General features: G+C 43.8%; 1 protein-coding gene across 1 annotated transcript in view; it reads left to right on the top strand.

Moving 5' to 3' along the window:
- The window catches only part of FFAR4 (free fatty acid receptor 4), a 151756-nt gene extending 133286 nt beyond the window's left edge, over nucleotides 1-18470 (top strand). Inside the window, exon 3 of the mRNA XM_069611354.1 lies at nucleotides 17717-18470. Coding sequence (XP_069467455.1) covers nucleotides 17717-18118 — 402 coding nt within the window. The 3' untranslated portion in view covers nucleotides 18119-18470. The remainder of the gene's footprint in view (nucleotides 1-17716) is intronic.
- The last annotated feature ends 551 nt before the right edge of the window (nucleotides 18471-19021 follow it).

Raw genomic sequence — 19021 nt, 5'->3', positions numbered from 1 at the left:
AACATTAATCGGAGGCATGGATTCTCACATCATGCCGCACAACGCAAAAGAAACACTGAGGTGATAACAAGGTGAGGCCCGGGAGCAGGAGCGTCGCCTAACAATTGGTGGAGTAACTCAGCTCACTTGATGTTGATCTGACTCCCAATGCGCGCCACTGATATGCCCGGCATAAAGGTGGAACACTTGTCTTACTGTCAGACATAGTACACTGGAAGGTAAACCTGGGGCTGTGGAAGAACACGAGGCAAGGTGATGAAGGAACCGAAGGCGCAATGGGCGGGTCACTCACTGGCCTCCTCAGGACATGTTGGGTCCCGATCTGAGAAAGACGGATCACGCCCCGTCCTATCAATCGACTCAAGGGCCATGAAGCAGGTGATTCAGCCATTGAAATATTCACATAAACTCTGTGATGTCTCCCGCATTTGCATCCATTAACAACACGCTACGCATATGCACACTGAATGTAAAGGGACTGAACTCCCCCACAAAACGCTCCATGGTGGCCAGGGAATTTAGGCGGTCGAACATAGACATCTTGTTTCTCCAAGAGACAAGATACCGCAGAGGGGAGGAGATACTTATTCCATCTCGCGAGGTGGGCCCTTCTTTCTGGTGCTCCAATATCACAAAAAAAGGAGGAGTGGGGATTCTTATTCGCAAAAGTCTCCGGATGGCGACTCTTGATACGTGGACGGACAACGAGGGAAGGGCTCTCGTGGTGGTGGGGAACATTTGCGGCACAATTTTCACACTGGCTACACTTTATGCACCCAACTAAGGGCAGAATAGGTTCCTCCATAAGGTTACGGAGAAAGTCTTCACCATGGCACAGGGACACATAGCTCTTGGGGGTGACTTTAACACCTGGATGGACAGTTCGATGGATAGACAAGCTAGGGGAGATGCGCAGGACCCACCCACCTCTCAAGATGTAGCCGAAATTAAACTTACCCTTGACCTATATGGTCTCACTGACAGTTGGCGTCACCTGCACCCAGCAGATAGATGCTTCACCTTCCACTCCCTCCAACATGACACGCTTACGCGTATTGATTATATCTTCCTTAACGACGGCCTCCTGCGAATACTTCGTGCGGCAAGTATTCATCCCACCGCGTGGTCAGACCATGACATGGTCGTGGTCGATATGTGCTGGGATGACTTGGCCCCTCGAAACTCCAAATGGAGGTGCAACGATTCCCTATGGACTGACTCGGTTTTCAAGGAAAACCTTGAAACTGAGATTGAGCAATTATTCCTTACCAATGATACGGGGGAGGTCGGGAAGGTACACGTATGGGAAGCTGCTAAGGCCACCTGGAAAGGGGTACTCATTAGGGAAGCGGTCCAAAAAAAGAGAGAACGTGCACTGATAGAAAAAAACATCAGGGAAAAGCTCCACATAGCCCAGAAATTAGTACAATCTTCCCCGTGTGACAGGCCCAAACACATGGCCGAAGCCAGACGGCTCAGGGAAGAGCTCCGACTACTCATCGTTGGTAAGACAGCCCAAACCCTACAATATTTAAAACAAAAATACTATGAAAAGGGCGATAAAGCAGATGCTCTTCTGGCGGCTCGTCTTCGGGCACAGAAAGCTGAAAGATGGGTAGACAGTATTGAAAGGGTTGATGACACCCTCACAGATACGATCGTCACGTCTCCTGAGGGGATACAGTAGGCATTCACCTACTTTTATGAGGATTTATACACATGCGACCCCCCCCGTCCCCTAGGAAGCATTGACACTTACCTTAGAGAAGTTAGGATCCCCTCACTCACACCCACAGAAGCCAAATCCTTAGACACGCCAATTATCGAAGAAGAAGTCACAGAGGCCATCAAACGTCTAAAGACTGGGAAGGCCCCGGGAAACGATGGTTTCACACCCAGATTCTACAAGGCTTTCTCTACACTCATCGCCCCCTTCCTTGCATCCTTATTTAATCACATTTTCGAAACAGGCCAGGCGCCCCTGTCCTTCTCACAAGCCCTTCTCGCTGTCATTCTGAAGGAAGGGAGAGATCCCACGCGTTGTAGTTCCTACCGCCTCATCACTCTTCTGAATATAGATGCTAAAATATACGCAAGAGTCATTGCAGCCTGACTCGAAAAATACTTACCACGATTAATTCACTCTGATCAGGTTGGCTTTGTCATCGGGAGACAGGGTGCAGACACCATGAGGAAAACCTTACATCTTATCTACGAGGCGCAGGGAATAGGAGGGGACCCATCTCTTCTTTCACTAGATGCTGAGAAGGCCTTCGACAGGGTTGCCTGGGACTTCTTAGAAAGAGTACTAGTCCGGAATGGGTTGGGACCGAAGTTACGCCGTGCCATTACGGCCCTGTACACATCTCCCACAACATCCGTGACAGTAAACGGGGGCTATTCGCGATGGTTCCCTCTGGAAAGGGGAACGAGGCAGGGTTGTCCACTGTCAGCAATACTATTCGTGCTCTCTCTTGAGCCGTTGGCGCAGAGATTGAGGCAAGATGCTAGGGTAAAAGGCATTATGGTAGGAAATTGCGAATACAAACTAGGCCTCTATGCGGATGACATACTACTGCACCTAACTGACCCCCTAAGTTCTGTCCCGGCCGCGATCAGCATCATCGAAGAATATGGGGAACTGGCTGGCATTAAAATCAACACCGGAAAGTCGATCCTCCTTCCACTTGACAAAAGGCGAGACTCTGAGGCAGATCGATTCACTCCCTTAGGAGTAAAGGTCAGCCTCACCACGCTTCGATATCTGGGTATTAATGTGACCCGAGACCTTGACTCCCTTTATGAGGCTAACTTTCCCCCACTATCGCTCTCCCTCCAAAAGGACATCCAAAGGTGGTCCAGACTCACCATCTCCTGGCTGGGCTGATTAAATACAATAAAAATGGTGATTCTCCCTAAACTACTTTACTTGTTCCAAATGCTCCCCATTAAAATGCCCAAAGAATACTTTACGTGCATGAGAAAAACCCTCTCAGCCTTCTTGTGGCAGGGCCAGAAGCCGAGAGTCCCCAGATCCTTGCTAGAGCTCCGGAAGGACAACGCGGGAGTGGGCCTCCCGGATATAGAAGCGTATTACATGGCAGCTCAACTATGTGTCCTTGTCCCGCACATCAGGCAACAGTCAGAGTCACAGTGGATAGCCCTAGACATCTACCATCTCCGGCCATTCATTCTAAGCGAATGGCTATGGGTTCCGGGGCCCCAATTGCGAAATAGTGTTAAAAACCACCCTATTATTGGAACAATATGGGCAATCTGGACACCAGGCAGGAAAATGGTGCGAGTAAAAACCTGGCCATCTCCCCTTGGACACCTGTGGTCACCGGGGATTCGGGACGCTATCCCAGAACCAGGGAGCTTCGAGACATGCTACGATGCGGGATTAGAGAGGGCTGGTCAACTCTGGAGAGATGGTGCCTTTATTGCAATTCAGGACTTACAGGAGGTTCTCAACATAGGCCCACTCTCGGTTTTTCTATATCTCAGACTCAAGGGGATGATGACAAGGGCGGTATGGAAGGAACAACTACAAAGGCATCTCACCCCTTTTGAAAGCATTCTCAACACACGTACGGGTTCAAAGGGCTTGATAAGTGCAATGTACTCAGCGCTGATTAAGGTTGATATCACACCATCACACACACTGAGGAACAGGTGGGAATCAGACATGGGAAGGCAGATTTCGCAAAAGCTATGGCTCCAAATTTGCAGAAGGACAGCGAAATCTTCCATATCATGCCAATATAAATTGCATGCCGTTATGTTGTTATACAGATGGCAATATGACCCGGTCCGGTTGTCCAAAATGTATCAAGGAATAAGCCCACATTGCTGGAGGGGCTGTGGAAAAAGGGCAGATTACTGGCATATGTGGTGGGGGTGTGAGGTGGTCCAAGCCTACTGGACGGAGGTCCTCAGTTGGATCAAGGAGCTGGATGATGAGGACAGAGAGGTAAACCCATTTCTGATCTTGTTTGGCTTGGTTGAAACAGAAGACACAATTAAGAAAGCACCTAAAATGGTTTTGGGTTTACTGCTGGCCGCTCGAGCGTGCCTCACCATGGTGTGGAAAAGAGCAAGGCTCCCTAAAAAGACTGAATGGCTGAGTGTTGCCTTGAATATATATAGAATGGACAACCTCACGGCGGTCCTACATGGAGATCGCACCTCAGTAGAGAATGCATGGTCGGAGTTTCGGGCTAAATATGTGATATAAAAAACGTGTGCAAAGCGTTACAATGTCTGGAGGCATTTTGGTTGATGGCTGAGTCTCGCTGCTAGGCCAAACTTGCAAGTTCTAATATGTCTATGAATCCTATATCAGGTAGTTAATAGTGGTTCGGAGATAGATACTGGTTTCTTCCAGCCCTTCAGACGGTACTATGTGCAAGCGGGGAGGAGGGATGGTAGGGGTAATTGGGTTTGATGAACCTATTCAAAGTTTATGCGATGTGCATCAGATCCCAAACGTTTTATACACTGTTTTCCTACCAAAGTGATATAAAAAATTTTTTGTACCTAACCGTTCGGATGTAAATGCCTGTATATGATTGTCAAACTTTTATTTTGAAAACTAATAAAAAGACGAATTTAAAAAAAAATAAAACTGAATCCCTAATCCTTCACTTGACAGTGAACCCCAAAACAAACTTCAAATTCTATCTGGTTTACAGACCACTGCCATACGATGCAGCATTTGTTGACATCTTCACAGAAGCCATCACCAACCTAGCCATCGAACATGAACACTTGATAATCCTTGGGGACTTCAACGTCTGGTTTGGAGAAGAAAACGCAAACTCGTCGAGCAACTCAAGCGATGAAATTATATCAATTGGTTAAAGGAGTAACAAAAACAGCAGGCCACACGCTTGATGCAATCTTTGCCAAACACAAACCTTATCACCACTGCACCACCAATACAGATACTCTGGAGTGACCACCTCATCATGCCATTTGTGATCATGCTACCTACTAAAGGAACCAACCGGCCCAAAAACGTCTGACTGTCATGAAAAGAAACTGGAAGACGATCAAGGGTAGCAACTTAATAGAACAACTTGAACTCACAAAACCATCAACCACAACCTGGATGAAGCCGAACTCAATGGAAAAACAGACCTACTTCATAAATGGATCTCTGAAACAATCAACAACATCTCCCAGGAAAAACCTTTCACCCCATCATGAAAGAGAGCAATGGCAAAATGGTTTACTCCCCTCCTTAGTGCCATGAAAAGAAACAACAAGAAACTGGAACTAGAATGGAGGGAAAAAATACGACCAGGCAAAACAATCACAATATCAAGGACGAATCTGATCATACAAAAAGGAAATTCAAAAGGCCAAAAAGAAACACTACGACAACCGAATCACCAAAGACAGCAACACCCAAATAGAACTGTTCAACATAATAAACGAAATGAAGAACTATTGGTTGCAACAACACTCTTGTACCATCACTGAAACTATGCAACAACCTCGCAGACCACTTAAAAATAAAATCAGTGGCATCCACCGAATCATACTAAGCAGACCCATCAACCAAATCACTCAACCCACAACGCCAGCCATGGAATGTCAGTACAAACTCCAAAGCTTCCCCCAAATACCAGTAGAGACATTCATCAAGCCGGTAAGAAATAGCAATAAAGCAGGCTGCCCCATGGACCTCTGCCCTCCAGATATCTACAAATCAATCCTCACACAGGGCACACCTCTGGAATGCTACAGAAACCTTTTTAACCTATGATTCGCAATAGTGAAAGTACTGCAATCATTCAAATCAGCCTACATCAAACCACTCTACAAGGACAGGCAACACGGAAGACCTTTATAACTACAGACCTATCTGAAAAAACCCCTTTCCCCCAGCAAAGCTACTTGCAACCTAAGTGTACGGACTAACACAGGAGCACATATAAAAACACAAGCTGCTAGACCAAGCACAAGTCGGCTTTATGCCTAAGAGAGGGACTGAGACGGCACTCCCCTCACTCTGGGATGATCTAAAGACAAATGCATACTCAGTTCTAATACTACTGGACCTCTCTGCAGCGTTCGATACAGTCAGCCATGATATCCTCATCAAAAGACTAGAAGAAATAGGAATCACTGATTTAGCCCTACTCTGGATTAAATCATTCATAACTGATAGAATGGAAGCCGTCTGGATTAAACCTTTTAAATCCACTCCAACGGACACCAACTGTGGCATACCACAAGGATCGTCCCTATTCCCACTGCTCTTCAATATCTACCTGACCCCATTAATCAAGCTCATAAAAAGACACAGCTTTACATGCTACAACTAAGCAGATGACAGGCAAATCACCTACAAAATGAAAGAAGCACAAGAAAAAAACACAACTCTGGAAGAATATCCACAAGAACCCTATGAATGGATGAACACAAACAGCTTCAAATTCAATCCGGGCAAAACAGAAATAATGGTTGTAGCCCAAAGCCAGGAAAACAACCACTACACCCCTAGGCCCACAGAACTAGGAACAGCACTAACACCATTGAAAACAGTCAAAAACCTTGGAGAACTAACTCTAGAACCACAAGTAAACACAGTAATCAAGAAATGGTTCTTCCTCCTGCACACAGTAAAAAGGATCCTACCATTCCCCTCCTTCACCCACAAAACACTTACCATCATCTCCCTCATCATGTCCAGAATAGACTATGCCAATAGCTTATACCTCGGAATGCCAGATTGCCTGCTAAAGAAACTGCAATGTATCCAAACTGCAGATGCAGACTTCTCCTTAGACTGCCACGAAGGGACCACATCACCCCAGTGCTATAAATGTTACATTTGCTGCCTGTCAAACAATGAATCACGTTCAAAACAATGTATAAAACGCACAGAGCAATCCATGGCCAAGGAGCAGAATTCCTACAAAAAAAAATAACCATTTACCTACCGTTAAGACCACTCAGATCAAGCAACGACATTCGCCTAAGACCCAAACCTTACACTAGCAAAAAACTTGGGGGTTCATCATTCTTCCACCTGGCAGCAAAAACTTGGAACAGCCTCCGGAAAGAAATACGCAATACAAAGGATCACCTAAAATTCAGAAAACTACTTAAAACCTGGCTATTAAACTCAGAATCAGACGGGAACAACTAGGAAAGAAAAAGACACAGAACACACTGCAGCAAGCATACAAAGAAGAAAGAAGCCAAGGAAGAATCCCAGAAAAGACCCACCCCAAAGAATACCCCCACCTCAGACATCACCCTAGGGACAGGCACTATAGCTGCCGATGGTGGAGCATTGCCCAATAACTGGCACCCCTAGAGGCCTTAGAGCGCCTGGTCCGTGGAGGGTGGTAATCCCGTCCAAGGAGGTCGGGGAGGCAATGGTAGGCACATCCTATGGCAAACAAAAAACGCAAGCTCTTAAACCATAGCTATCTCCTCCCATGGTTGGGGGGAGGCCTTCACCACATCATGCCCACAGACCACTAGCTACAGAGGATAGCCACCACCATGCACAGAACCCAGGGAATGAACCGCTACAAAATACCCAGCACACAGCAAGGGCAGGGACGCTAAGCACAGTACTTGAAGCAAGGAGGTAAGAAAAGCCCAACTAACCCAACCCTAAAACCTCAAGTTCCACAGACACCTCTTAAACATTAAACAAAAACAACCTTTTCTCTTCACAGCAATCTGCATGCACTTCACTACACTGCAACAATAAAAGAAACCACACATAGTCCCGCACAACAGCACATGGGAATCTACCGAGCCGCAAATCACACCCAAGCTTAGCGAACGGTGCATAACGAACTGAAGCTGTCAACAGGACATCACAACTCTAACTATAACTCTTTCCGCTATGCCCTACTAACCCATCCCACACTCTATCCTTTCAGATCTGCCAGAGCACCAGGGAACCACTACAGTGGTGATAGTGCGTGGTGTAAATGATCTTTAACATTAACTCTGCATGACTGTGCATTTGATTGTTTGTTGAGGTTTCAGATCCTGCACTAACCAAGCAGGCTGATAAGGATGGCTGCCAAACATCTCTGTGTCAGGATCAGTACAAACATTTTGGCTCTCATAGGTTTAGTGGATCTCGCCCAGAAAAGTCTGCAGGCAGTAAATACGGTCAATGTCGGCGGATTGTGAGCACATCTGCTTCTTTATGAACAATCTAATGCTGTAGGAGTAACGGATGAGAATCCAAAAAGTCTTCATTCAGTAAATGGGACCGCGTGCAGAATTTACAAAAAAAGAGCGTTACTGCATGCACTAGGAAGCAGAAGCCCTGCAAAGGCCTTTTGGAAAAAAGATAATTGCAAAAGATATCACCCTTTTCCTGAAGCCATCCAGGCAAAATTAGTGTCCATATCCCAATCGGGAGGGAATGCATAGGCACCGGTGGAGCAGGCGGTGTGACAGTTTAAAGTGACATTATTTGATGAGGAGCTGGAGGTGCTCGCAAAACAGGTGGCAAAAGAGGCACCCCGGCTTTGTGACCACAATATGAAGACAATCACTGACCAGAGGACCCAGCTGTACTATCAAAAGGGTCAAAAAGGGGTGAAATGACTTCAAGCGCCAAGCCCACTCTCTGGGGCCAGAGCACCAGTGGGACGGGAGAGTGTGGTCGTAGAAGGAGGAAGCTTTCCTACGACTGGAAGGAGAGGGCCCAGTCCGACATTGCCATTGGTGGGATCTCAAGTATTAGATACCAGGAAGTGGTAAAACGAACATCTGCAGCCGGCGGCGGGAATAATATAACTATATTTGACCATCACTAGTTCACCTAACATGCCAATATGTTTATCAGAACCTATGCCATATAGATAAGCATCTGTTCCACCCAACCCTGCAACTCACCTGCCAGAGTGGGGGACATAGAGTGCACAACAAAAGAATAGTAAGGGGCACTTCAGGTTCTACAGCACACTGTGAAAGGCTGACCAAAATTATTCTTGCCTGCATGCAATGGCCCTTGGGTCAACACCTCACCCACTAGCCGTGCCACCGAAACGTAGAAAACATATTGGGCATATTTCAATCACCTGGCCAAAAGCATGCAGGGGAGTGGATATATACCACTAATTGGCACCAAAGTAACATGGTGTTAGCTTGGGAAATTATATGATCAGAATCATCCACAATATTTCTAAGGTAGCCCCCCTCTTGCTCAGTCCCAATAAAAGTCCCACATTTCCATCTACAAGTGCCACTGAACCATCGCCGTCCTTTTGTACAGATATATGACATCAGTAATAAAGTAAAACGTATACAGAATCTTGATCATTTAGATGTTGGCAAGTCACAGAGCGTGGCAGCCAGATATGAGGTGTGCAAAACGAACATCTAGCCCACAATGGGCACCTTCCATGAGGCACTGCTAGGCTTCTAAATGCCATGTGTGGCAGGTTTGTCCAAAACAATGATGTACACCAACTATGTGGCAACTGCCTGTCCAACGTGTGCCACCAGAGAAACCAACAATGAAACAGTGGGGACCATTGGCCAGCAGCATGCAGCCTCTGGGAGTGTGAGACCACCAGCTGCATGGGCTGTCACCCGCACCCGGCCATTAGCACTGCTACTAACCCCACTGCTACCATTACCATGGCAACTATGGCCGCATGCACCACCTCCTCGTCCACTGTCACCACTCCTGTGGCTGTGACCACTGACAATGCTCCTGCCATTGTTCTCACCGCTGCAGCAACTGCCAGAGACCAGATAGCATGCAACAGGTGGATACAATCCTGGACTCCGCCTGCCAATGCGTCCCTACTCAATATCTTGTATACATACCTCCTCCACTGCCAGTCCCATTGACAGTATCTGTGGATGTCCTCCAGCACATTGTACCCAAGGAGGCTGTTCCAATGGGGAGGAAAGTAAGAGGGGAGAAGCAGAGGCCCCACAGCATCCTAATGGAATGGGACTCACAGGAAGAATCCCATCATCTTCATCATCATCATCATCATCACAGTGCCATATTTTACGGCACAAATGATAATGATACTGCTGTTACAGGCACTGCCCATGGCAGAACATCCCACCTCGAGGGGCTGGTGGGACACCACTTGGTGCTGAAAGACCAACCCACCAGGTGCATCCCCACCCTTCTTGTGTCCACGAACTCCCTTATGAGGTCCTCACAGATTGCTGCCCCCACTTCTCTCTCCACCGAACCAAGCCAAGCCAAGCGGCCCCGCAAGAGGTATTGCACAGACTACTTTGGACAAGTAGGACTGTTGGGTCTGGGGGCAATATGGGTGTTGGTGTGTTGAGGGAGATAGTTTTTGGGGTGAAGATGTGTGTTGGGGCTGGGGTGTGGGAGGTCAGTGTGAACCTCTGATGTTAAAAAGAACAGGACACATTTCAGAATAAGGTGCCATGTTTGTATTTGCACAAGGTGAGTGCGGTAGGTGGGGAGAAAGAAAGCAATTGACTTCTAATATAGTGAGTCCAAATGTTCTCAAAATAATTTGTTCACTAATTTGTGCTGCACAGTCAACTCATACCATGCATCTGGCTGTCCAGGTTGACCAGGCTCCTCTCACTTCTCTTCTAAGCCAGATGACACCTCACAACCTCCCTCTGGTCTGCCAGGGCCAGATGACTCACTCAGATATCACCATCAGCTCCTGCACATGCCTTTTGATGAGAACAGCCTGGTGTATGCTGCTCCCTGCTTTGCTTCTTGGGCTCTGGCCTCGTGTCCCCGTTTTCATGTAATTGCAGGCGCCTGGACCTTGTTTGTTATCATCTGTCAGTCATTGGCCTCTGATGTTGCTTGTTGGTTTATGCATCTGACTTTTTTCAAAGGTTTGGTTGTATGTATTAGTTTGTATGTGTGTTATGTTCCAGGGTGTGCACAAGTTGTGAATTGCCTTGTGGTGATTGATGCCTCAGGTTTGAAAGCTACATTTGTATACATCAACTATTTCTTCACTTACGAATTGTAAATGTTTCGTATGGCAGCCCAGAGGGAGGCAAAATTCCTTGCGAGACCAGTGGCGGTTAGGCAGTATGGAAAAGGTCAGCACCCTGGTAGATTTCTGGTGAGAGCGGCTAGGGTTGATACTCCTGGTGCGTACATTACGGCTCTTAGAGATATGCAGGGATGTTTGGAATGTACAGACCGAGAGATTGTTCAGGAATTTTATGATTTTTACACACGCCTCTATTCCTTGCAGATTCAGGTGTCCCCTCCTGAGAGAGATCAATATCTTGATCAAGTGGCATTATACTGGTGTAGTGCCGAGGAAAGAAAGTGGTTGCACCAACCCATTACGATACAGGAAATCCTGCAGGCGATTGAGGCTTTGTCGTCAGAGAAGGCTCCTGGGCAGGATGCCTTACAGCAGAGTTTTATATGCAGTTTGCACCGATTTTGGCCCCCCAACTGTTCCAGGTGTATCAGCAGGGTGTACTAGATCAGAAGTTATCGGAATCTATGCGGGAAGTGGTGGTCATTATATTGTTGAAACCTGGGAAAGATGAAGATCAATGCTCCTAATAACAACCTTTCTCACTCATTAATCTTGACAATAAGATACTGGCCAAACTGTTAGCTACAAGATTGGTACCACCGATGTATGAATGCGTTAAATCGGATCAATCTGGTTTTATCCCAGGGCATTCATCCTCTTATCGGTTGCAACGCATATTTGGTTTGATGCCAGCAGTGAGGCAGGAAGATTCTGTAGTGGCTGTGCTGTTGAATGCTGAAAAGGCATTTGATTCAGTGGAATGGCTTTTTCTTTTTGCAGTGCTGATGGGGATGGGGAAGACGTTCATGGCGATGGTCTCCCTACGATATGCGTCACCCAATGCCAGGATTAGAGTCAATAGTTCTCTTACTCTGTCAGTTGTGATGAGTCGGAGAACATGGATTCGCATTGGCAATTGAACCGCTTGCTGAATTGATCAGAGACAAACATTTACAAAGAGGAGTGCAGCTGTGCAGCCATAAGCTGGTGGTGACTTTATATGCAGATGATATGTTAATTTATGTTCAGTATCTCCGATCATGGCAGATGTGTCAGGGTTTGGGGTTTTCTCTGGGCTGAAAATCAACACCACGAAATCTGTACTTCTATTGCTGACAGGCCACACTGACCAATATGATGATGGGATGAATTTCCAGTGGCACATGGACTACACCTGGTACATGGGGATTGACATTGCTCGCTCCCAGGAGATTTTGTATCGATGAAATTACAGGAGGGTGTTGGAGCAGACTAGGGTGGTGGTTGGGAGGTGGATGGGGCTTCCCTTTAATTTATATGGAAGGATTTCCATGGTCAAAATGGTCTTGTTGCCTCGTTTTCTGTACGTGTTCCTGAATGTGCCTACTATCAAATGGACATTTTTTCCAAGCTCCTATCCATCTAAAATTGGGAAGTTGTTCAAGGCGTAATAGTAACATAGATGTTTTCATCTTAGGGATGTGCTCTGTTATAATATATTTAAAAGGAACACCTATATGTCAATATATTCCCGTCAGCTAGACTCCGACAGTGGTACCTAAAGTTTAGACTTAACTGCCTGCCGACGTTGGAAGTAATGGGGCCTAACTGGGGATTCCTCTGGAGATGAGAGTCTGCAGACTGTTTGTTCAGGAAATAGAATCATTGAAACATTTAGTAATGTACTGCCACAGGGTATTGGACAGGAGGATTCTCTTGCTCGGTCCCTTTGTCAATTCACCAGTGGGCATTATAACTGCAGACTTTACGAGGATGCTGTCATCTGCATACATAAGACAGCCAACATAATGGGAACCAGTGCGGGGAGGAAAATTATGACAATTTGCAAGTTCTTTCTTCAGATCCATGACATACAGGTTGAACAATGTAGGGGCCAAAGTACCACCTTGTTTTAAGCCAACATTAGTTTTAATATCTGTGGTCAGTACCCCTTCTTGGTTCAACCTGAGTTGTATTTTAGTGCCACAATATAACAGTTTTGATTCTGGGACTATTGTTTGAACCCTGACTCCACTGCAATGCAAATTGCTTTGCTACGAGTGTGGCGCAATGTTCGAACATTATTAGACCAAGGGGGCCCCCCTTCCTGATTTTTCTACCCATTGGTGGGCAAGGCCGGATGAGGGTTGTAGTCGATTGATAATGGTATGCCTTAGGTGACAATGGATGTAAGACTGAGGACAAGTTGGTTATCAATTAAACAAACTGACGTCTATGGAACATACTCTAGTAACTGTTTTCTCCAAATGATGCCCCCTGTAAGTCTAATAGAAGGGGCCAAGACAGTTGTAATCATTTAGCTATTTAAATTGCAAAAATTTGATAATTATTTTATGCTTATAACACTCTTGCATGTACATATTTTTAGGATTTTTCATATTTTGGCAATCTAAACATTGTTAACCATTGTGAACTGTGAACTTTGCGAATATTGTGAATCAAATAGTCAGACTGATGAGAAATTGAAATCTGGCAAGGAATACAAATGGAAGCATTGAATTTTAATGTAATGTAATTAGCACTATAGATGCTGATCTATATACATATGTACATGTGTTCTATTACTCTTAGTATGTGTTATGCTTCATGTTTTATGCTGATTTTAAGGAATTGTGATGATTGATTGATTGTTGTATATGGAATGCTTTGTGTAAAGTTCTTGACTGAACTATATCACAATAAAGAATGATTATTATTATAACAGTTTTATAAAGTATAATGTTACCAGATCAAGACCCCGCAGATGCACATTTTCCCATAATATATGGCAGTCGACGGTATTGATTGAGCTTCTGTAGTCTACGAATGCAATATATTTCACCATACCCCTGGTGCACAATGTTTTTCGCATCAGTGTTTCAATACTCATAGGTTAGTAGTTGTTCCTACTCCCTTCCTAAATCCAGTTTGATGGCTTCCCAGTATGTTTTCACTACTAATCCAGTCATTAATTCTCTGAAGTAAAAACACTGAAAAGACTTTGGCAACTGAGTCATGCATTGCCAACATTCGATAATTACCTGGATTAACCAGAGGACATTTTCGTATATAGGTATTAGAATAGATTTGGTCTAACTACTCGGTACCTTTCCCGTGGTCTCAACTATCTTAAAAACACTATATATAATAGAGGTCCATAATGGCACGTTCTGTTCAATTAGCACATTCGCCAGACCATCAGAGCCAGGTGCCTTAGACGGCTTAATTTTCGTATTGACACTTTCAATATCCTCGCAAGTGATTCCCAATAACCTTAGGCATCCCACCGTCTTCTTAGTCAGTTCCAATGCTTTCACAGTTATTACAGTACTTCTCATTTAGATATTTAACCCATATACTTTCAAGTATCGGGCTAATCTCCTTTACCTCACTACTTAGGTCACAATCACGCTTTATCAAAGACCAACATTTTTTGGTATCATTAGTTCTTAAGAATCTGAACATCAAGTACCACTGTGCAGTTGCAACAGATCCCTTATATACCCCGAGCCAATGTTTGTGCCTAGTCTTAAAATGGGAGATTATAGCACTTTTTTCTTGAGCCGTTAAGACTCTCTATTGGCCTTTCTAATTTCAGCCTTCAGAGTTTTCTTTCTATGTACCATTGCCATATCATTTTTACAGATTCTCCCAATCTTATGCCACAAGAAACCTTTCTGTATCTTACTTACGTAAGTTAAGGAACTTTCAACAAGGGTCTCAAATTCAGATATACAATTAAAATTGGAGGAACCATCCTAAAATCCATTATCTATAATATATGCATTAAAAGCAAAAGTGTTGTTTTCAGACCATGTGACTATTGCCCACAACATTGAAATGATAAATACCACACAATCTATTTTTCTTTACTGTATCATGATAAAGGGTAAAACAACATTCTGCATGATCGCTATGTCAAGTAGGTATTTGCTTATATTCAATAACAAGTTTCTGCATATCTCTGGATACCAAAACATAATCTATCCTCAAATGTTTATTTCCATTATACCAAGTATATAGCAAGGAATCTGTGTTACCCTGCTGTTTAAGATCAGATCATAGATTAATATTAAGGCAATCCAGCAATCTGATGTATTAACTAATTGGCCTCAACATGGAAACAACATATCCACTCCAGATAAGTTATATACCAGCTTCGAAAGGAAATTATTGTTCTCCTGAATATCTGGGGATCTCTTATAGTTATAATCCCCCACCAATACATACCGGCCAACAGGATTCTCATGTATCCATCTATCCAAGATCACTTCTAATGCATTGATAGTATCGTTAGTCATAATATCATCAAGGGGGTTATATACATAAACTCTCAGTATTTACTTCTTTTCACATTCTCAGTGATAGTTATTATAACAGCTTGAATGTTTAACATACTGTCATCACAGTCATATTCCTCTAAAGGGATGAAATTCCTAACTCCAATCATTAATCCCCCAGAGGGTCTTCCCACTCCATTATGTCTCGCCTTTATCTGTACAATCTTATATCCATCCATTTGATGAGACTCAACAATCCATGTTTCTTGTAATATAAAAAATATCTGAGGAAAGAAGAAACAACAGACCCTCTTTACTGCGTATGAATGATCTAAATCCTCTTGTATTCCAGTTCATCCACGTCATACACAGAGATATTACTGATGACAATCATGCCACAGAATCCAAATCCAAATCCACCTGGTACTGTCTCCCATTATCTTGTTTGAATTGGAAATCCCTACTAATAACTGCCAACACTTTCCCTGCAAGTGCCTCAATATCCCATGGAGACACCACAGGCGCCTGTTCGACAATATTACTTGGTTTACTTTTTTTACCTGTGAATGGATCTTGTTTTCTTTCAACTATATATCCCCAAACCTTTAAAGCATCATCATGACTCATGATCATTTCCACCAATAGAGGGGACGCTAAATGGATAACCGCCCAATTCGTATCGCCCACAGAATGGGGGACTTCTACCAGTTTAAGGTCCTTAGCAGTGATAACTCTTAAACGCTCACATGCATGTAAAATAGACACTACATTTCCATGGTTCAAAAATGGACTATCCATCAAAGCCTCTGGTTCCTATGTCCTAATTTTACTGTATAGATATTTCATAACCCATTGTTCTTCCAAAGTTTTGTGCATCCTATTAGGTATTAAATATAGGGCAATCCAGTGGTTGGTTATTATCAATGGGCATCATAATTGTTACACTTTCAATAATGTCCTCTGTTACCAAATGCTGATCAATAATCTGAGGTTTGTTTCTCCCAGATATTGTCATGTCGGTACTGGGTTTCTACACAGCCATGCATCTAAATTTGAAATATGATTTTTTTCTAATGATATCAGTTGGTGCTCTTAGCAGTGAGTTCTCCTTTATAGTTTTAGCAGTCGAAATTAAACCATCCACATGTTCTATTACAAAGTGAGTAGGCGTTTCCTTACAGATCATATCATTCACTATATTATTCGCCAAAGCATATGATGACGTAAAGGCGACTTTCTTTTCAGTCATAACTAGTTTCCTTGCCTTTACAGATGGTCCAATGGCTTTGTCCTGCCTTTGTCTATGTATTCATTTCCAGATGTTTTAATGTTGAGGATGGTCATTATTTGATATATCATTTTGTATCTCATGAACTCTTTCAAAACTTGTATTTCTGTCTTCCTCGTTACTGTCCTTTGTACTTACAATGGTTACTTATTCTCCTACTTCCATATGTGAATCATCCACTTTTGGAGAGCCAGACTTATCATCCCCTTTATTCTGAGCGCCATCAAGAACAGTGTCAACCGGGCATGCCAAGCCCTCCTTTATAATCAGTTGTTTGTTGTGTAAGTTGTTACCTATGGCCAAAACCACCTTTAATATAATGAGCTTTTCTGTCTCAGAGTATATTTCCTCTTCTGTAGAAACCGATGAGAAGGAGGAACTAAGTGCAGGTGATGCATACACTCTTTCTGCAATTTTGACTGAATCTGGGCACTTAGATAAGTTGATCATAGAATCGGGAACTTTAGACATCTCTGTTTCTTCAGGAACATTTAGTGTAGTCAGAGAGGTCAAAGTAGTAGCACTTATAGTTTCTTTCGGGAGACTTAAACAAAGCTTCAAAAGTGAGTTATCGATTGGTAATGCACTTATAGCCTCAACATTAGACAGTGTATTCTCTTCTTCTAACTCCATTAATTCAACCTCTGCACTTAACATCTTCAGTATGATTCACAGAGCTTATAAGTCCTATAAGTCCAACATCAGCTCCTTTGCCTGTCAGTTTTTTTGGATTTGGGTGACTTGTTCTAATGTGTTTGTTCGTGGTGGATTTTTTCGAATTCTTTTTTCTCTTGTGGTAGTTTTTGCTGCAAATATATGGGGGGTCTCAACCTGCTCTCGAGTGTGCCACAATGGGTGTGGCTTGGCTATGCTGTGTAGGGAAGATAGACGTAAAATGAGGAAGGGCCTTCAGTTGGGCTATAGGAGTATGAAGGCCTAAGCTATAGGGCTTTGATGCTGTGAGGGAAAAGCCTGTTTTTCAGTGGATTAAGATGAGTGGTGAAGTTGTAGGAGCTTCTAAGGATGAACAGTGATGCAAAGAATGCATAACTGTACTGATAGTAATGCTATGAACAGCATGTCATAATTACAGAGACAAAGTAATTTCTGATCAATTTCTTTTACATCTAATAATGGTTGCTTTTCTTTGGCTGCAGATCACAAAGGAAACAAGAAGAAATCTAACCGCAAGCATGGCTCACGTTGAAAGCCAAGAGCTGCTGGTGTCCCAGAAGGACTACAAACTCTTCCGGACTTTGATGGTCCTGATGTTCTCCTTCTTTGTGATGTGGAGCCCGATCGTCATAACCGTTCTCCTAATCGCTGTCCGGAACTTTAAGAAAGACTTCACCATTTCATCCACCCTCTTCTTTTGGATCATGACGTTCACTTTTGCCAATTCCGCTTTGAACCCAATTCTTTATAACGTCAGCGACGTCCGTCATAAATGGTGGCAGGTCCTTTGCTGCCGACTGTCAAATAAGGAATCTGATAGTTCAGACGCAACCACTCGCCGAAATGACCATGAGCAGCCTGATTTGTCCATTGTTGGCAAATAGCTAATGTTTGTAGGGATAATGTGTTAGTTGTTTAGTCATTGGTGCAATGTTAAATATACTTCAAATGACTACACAATGGAACCGTATTTCTTTTCTGTGTGGGTGGAAATGCTGAAACCATGTCTAGCAAAGGTTATTCTCTGATCTTTCTCAGTGGCCTCTGGGAAACCTAATCTTCTCTTGCTTTCATTTTCAATGCGTTGACAAATGTATGTTATGGCGTCACATTTTATCATCTGAGGTTCCAACTCAGAGGGATAAACCTCTAAACTGAAACTTTCAATAACGTTTGGATAACAATGAAGATTTGTAAGTCTTTGGCTCCTACATTAAATACCAGCACTCTGGATCACCATATGTCTTGAGAAATCTGTTCAATTGAGAATCAACCATTCATGTACAAAACAGGCTCTAATTTAAGCAACAATTCCACTCTGACAAGTACATGGTGCCCTGATGGATGTCCACAATTTAGCAAACCCCCAGCACAAGGAGTTCAATCAGAGCAGTTGTGACCTCTAAGATCAGACCTACACGTAGACCATTAAGAGGGTCTTGCGCTAAAATATTTCATGATGCCATCAAAATGCTTTGGTGTTTGTGGATGACCGTGGTTTCTGGATAGATTATTATCTGGGTACAGACAACCTTTTTGCAGGGAGATAGCTTGCTGCCTGACCTGCATGACGTCTACAGAAAGTAGGGGGGCCTGATGAAGAGCCACACATTTGCTGAGCCAGTTTAAAGTCTTTGGTTTCCTTTTACCATTCGATGGCTGTCCTACCATTCCTTAACAGCTTGGTTTTGTAATCAGAGACTTCAGGAGCGGTTATTAATTGTTCTGAATCTTTCTGTTTAGACCAGGGCTACGTGGTAGCAATAGAGAGCATTGGCCTTTCTATG

The sequence above is a fragment of the Ambystoma mexicanum genome, chromosome 8, assembly GCF_040938575.1.
Source record: "Ambystoma mexicanum isolate Mex_15411 chromosome 8, UKY_AmexF1_1, whole genome shotgun sequence".
Taxonomy (NCBI): Eukaryota; Metazoa; Chordata; class Amphibia; order Caudata; family Ambystomatidae; genus Ambystoma; species Ambystoma mexicanum.
Note: the sequence above shows the minus strand (reverse complement) of the source record. Positions and strands in the feature narration are given on the sequence as shown.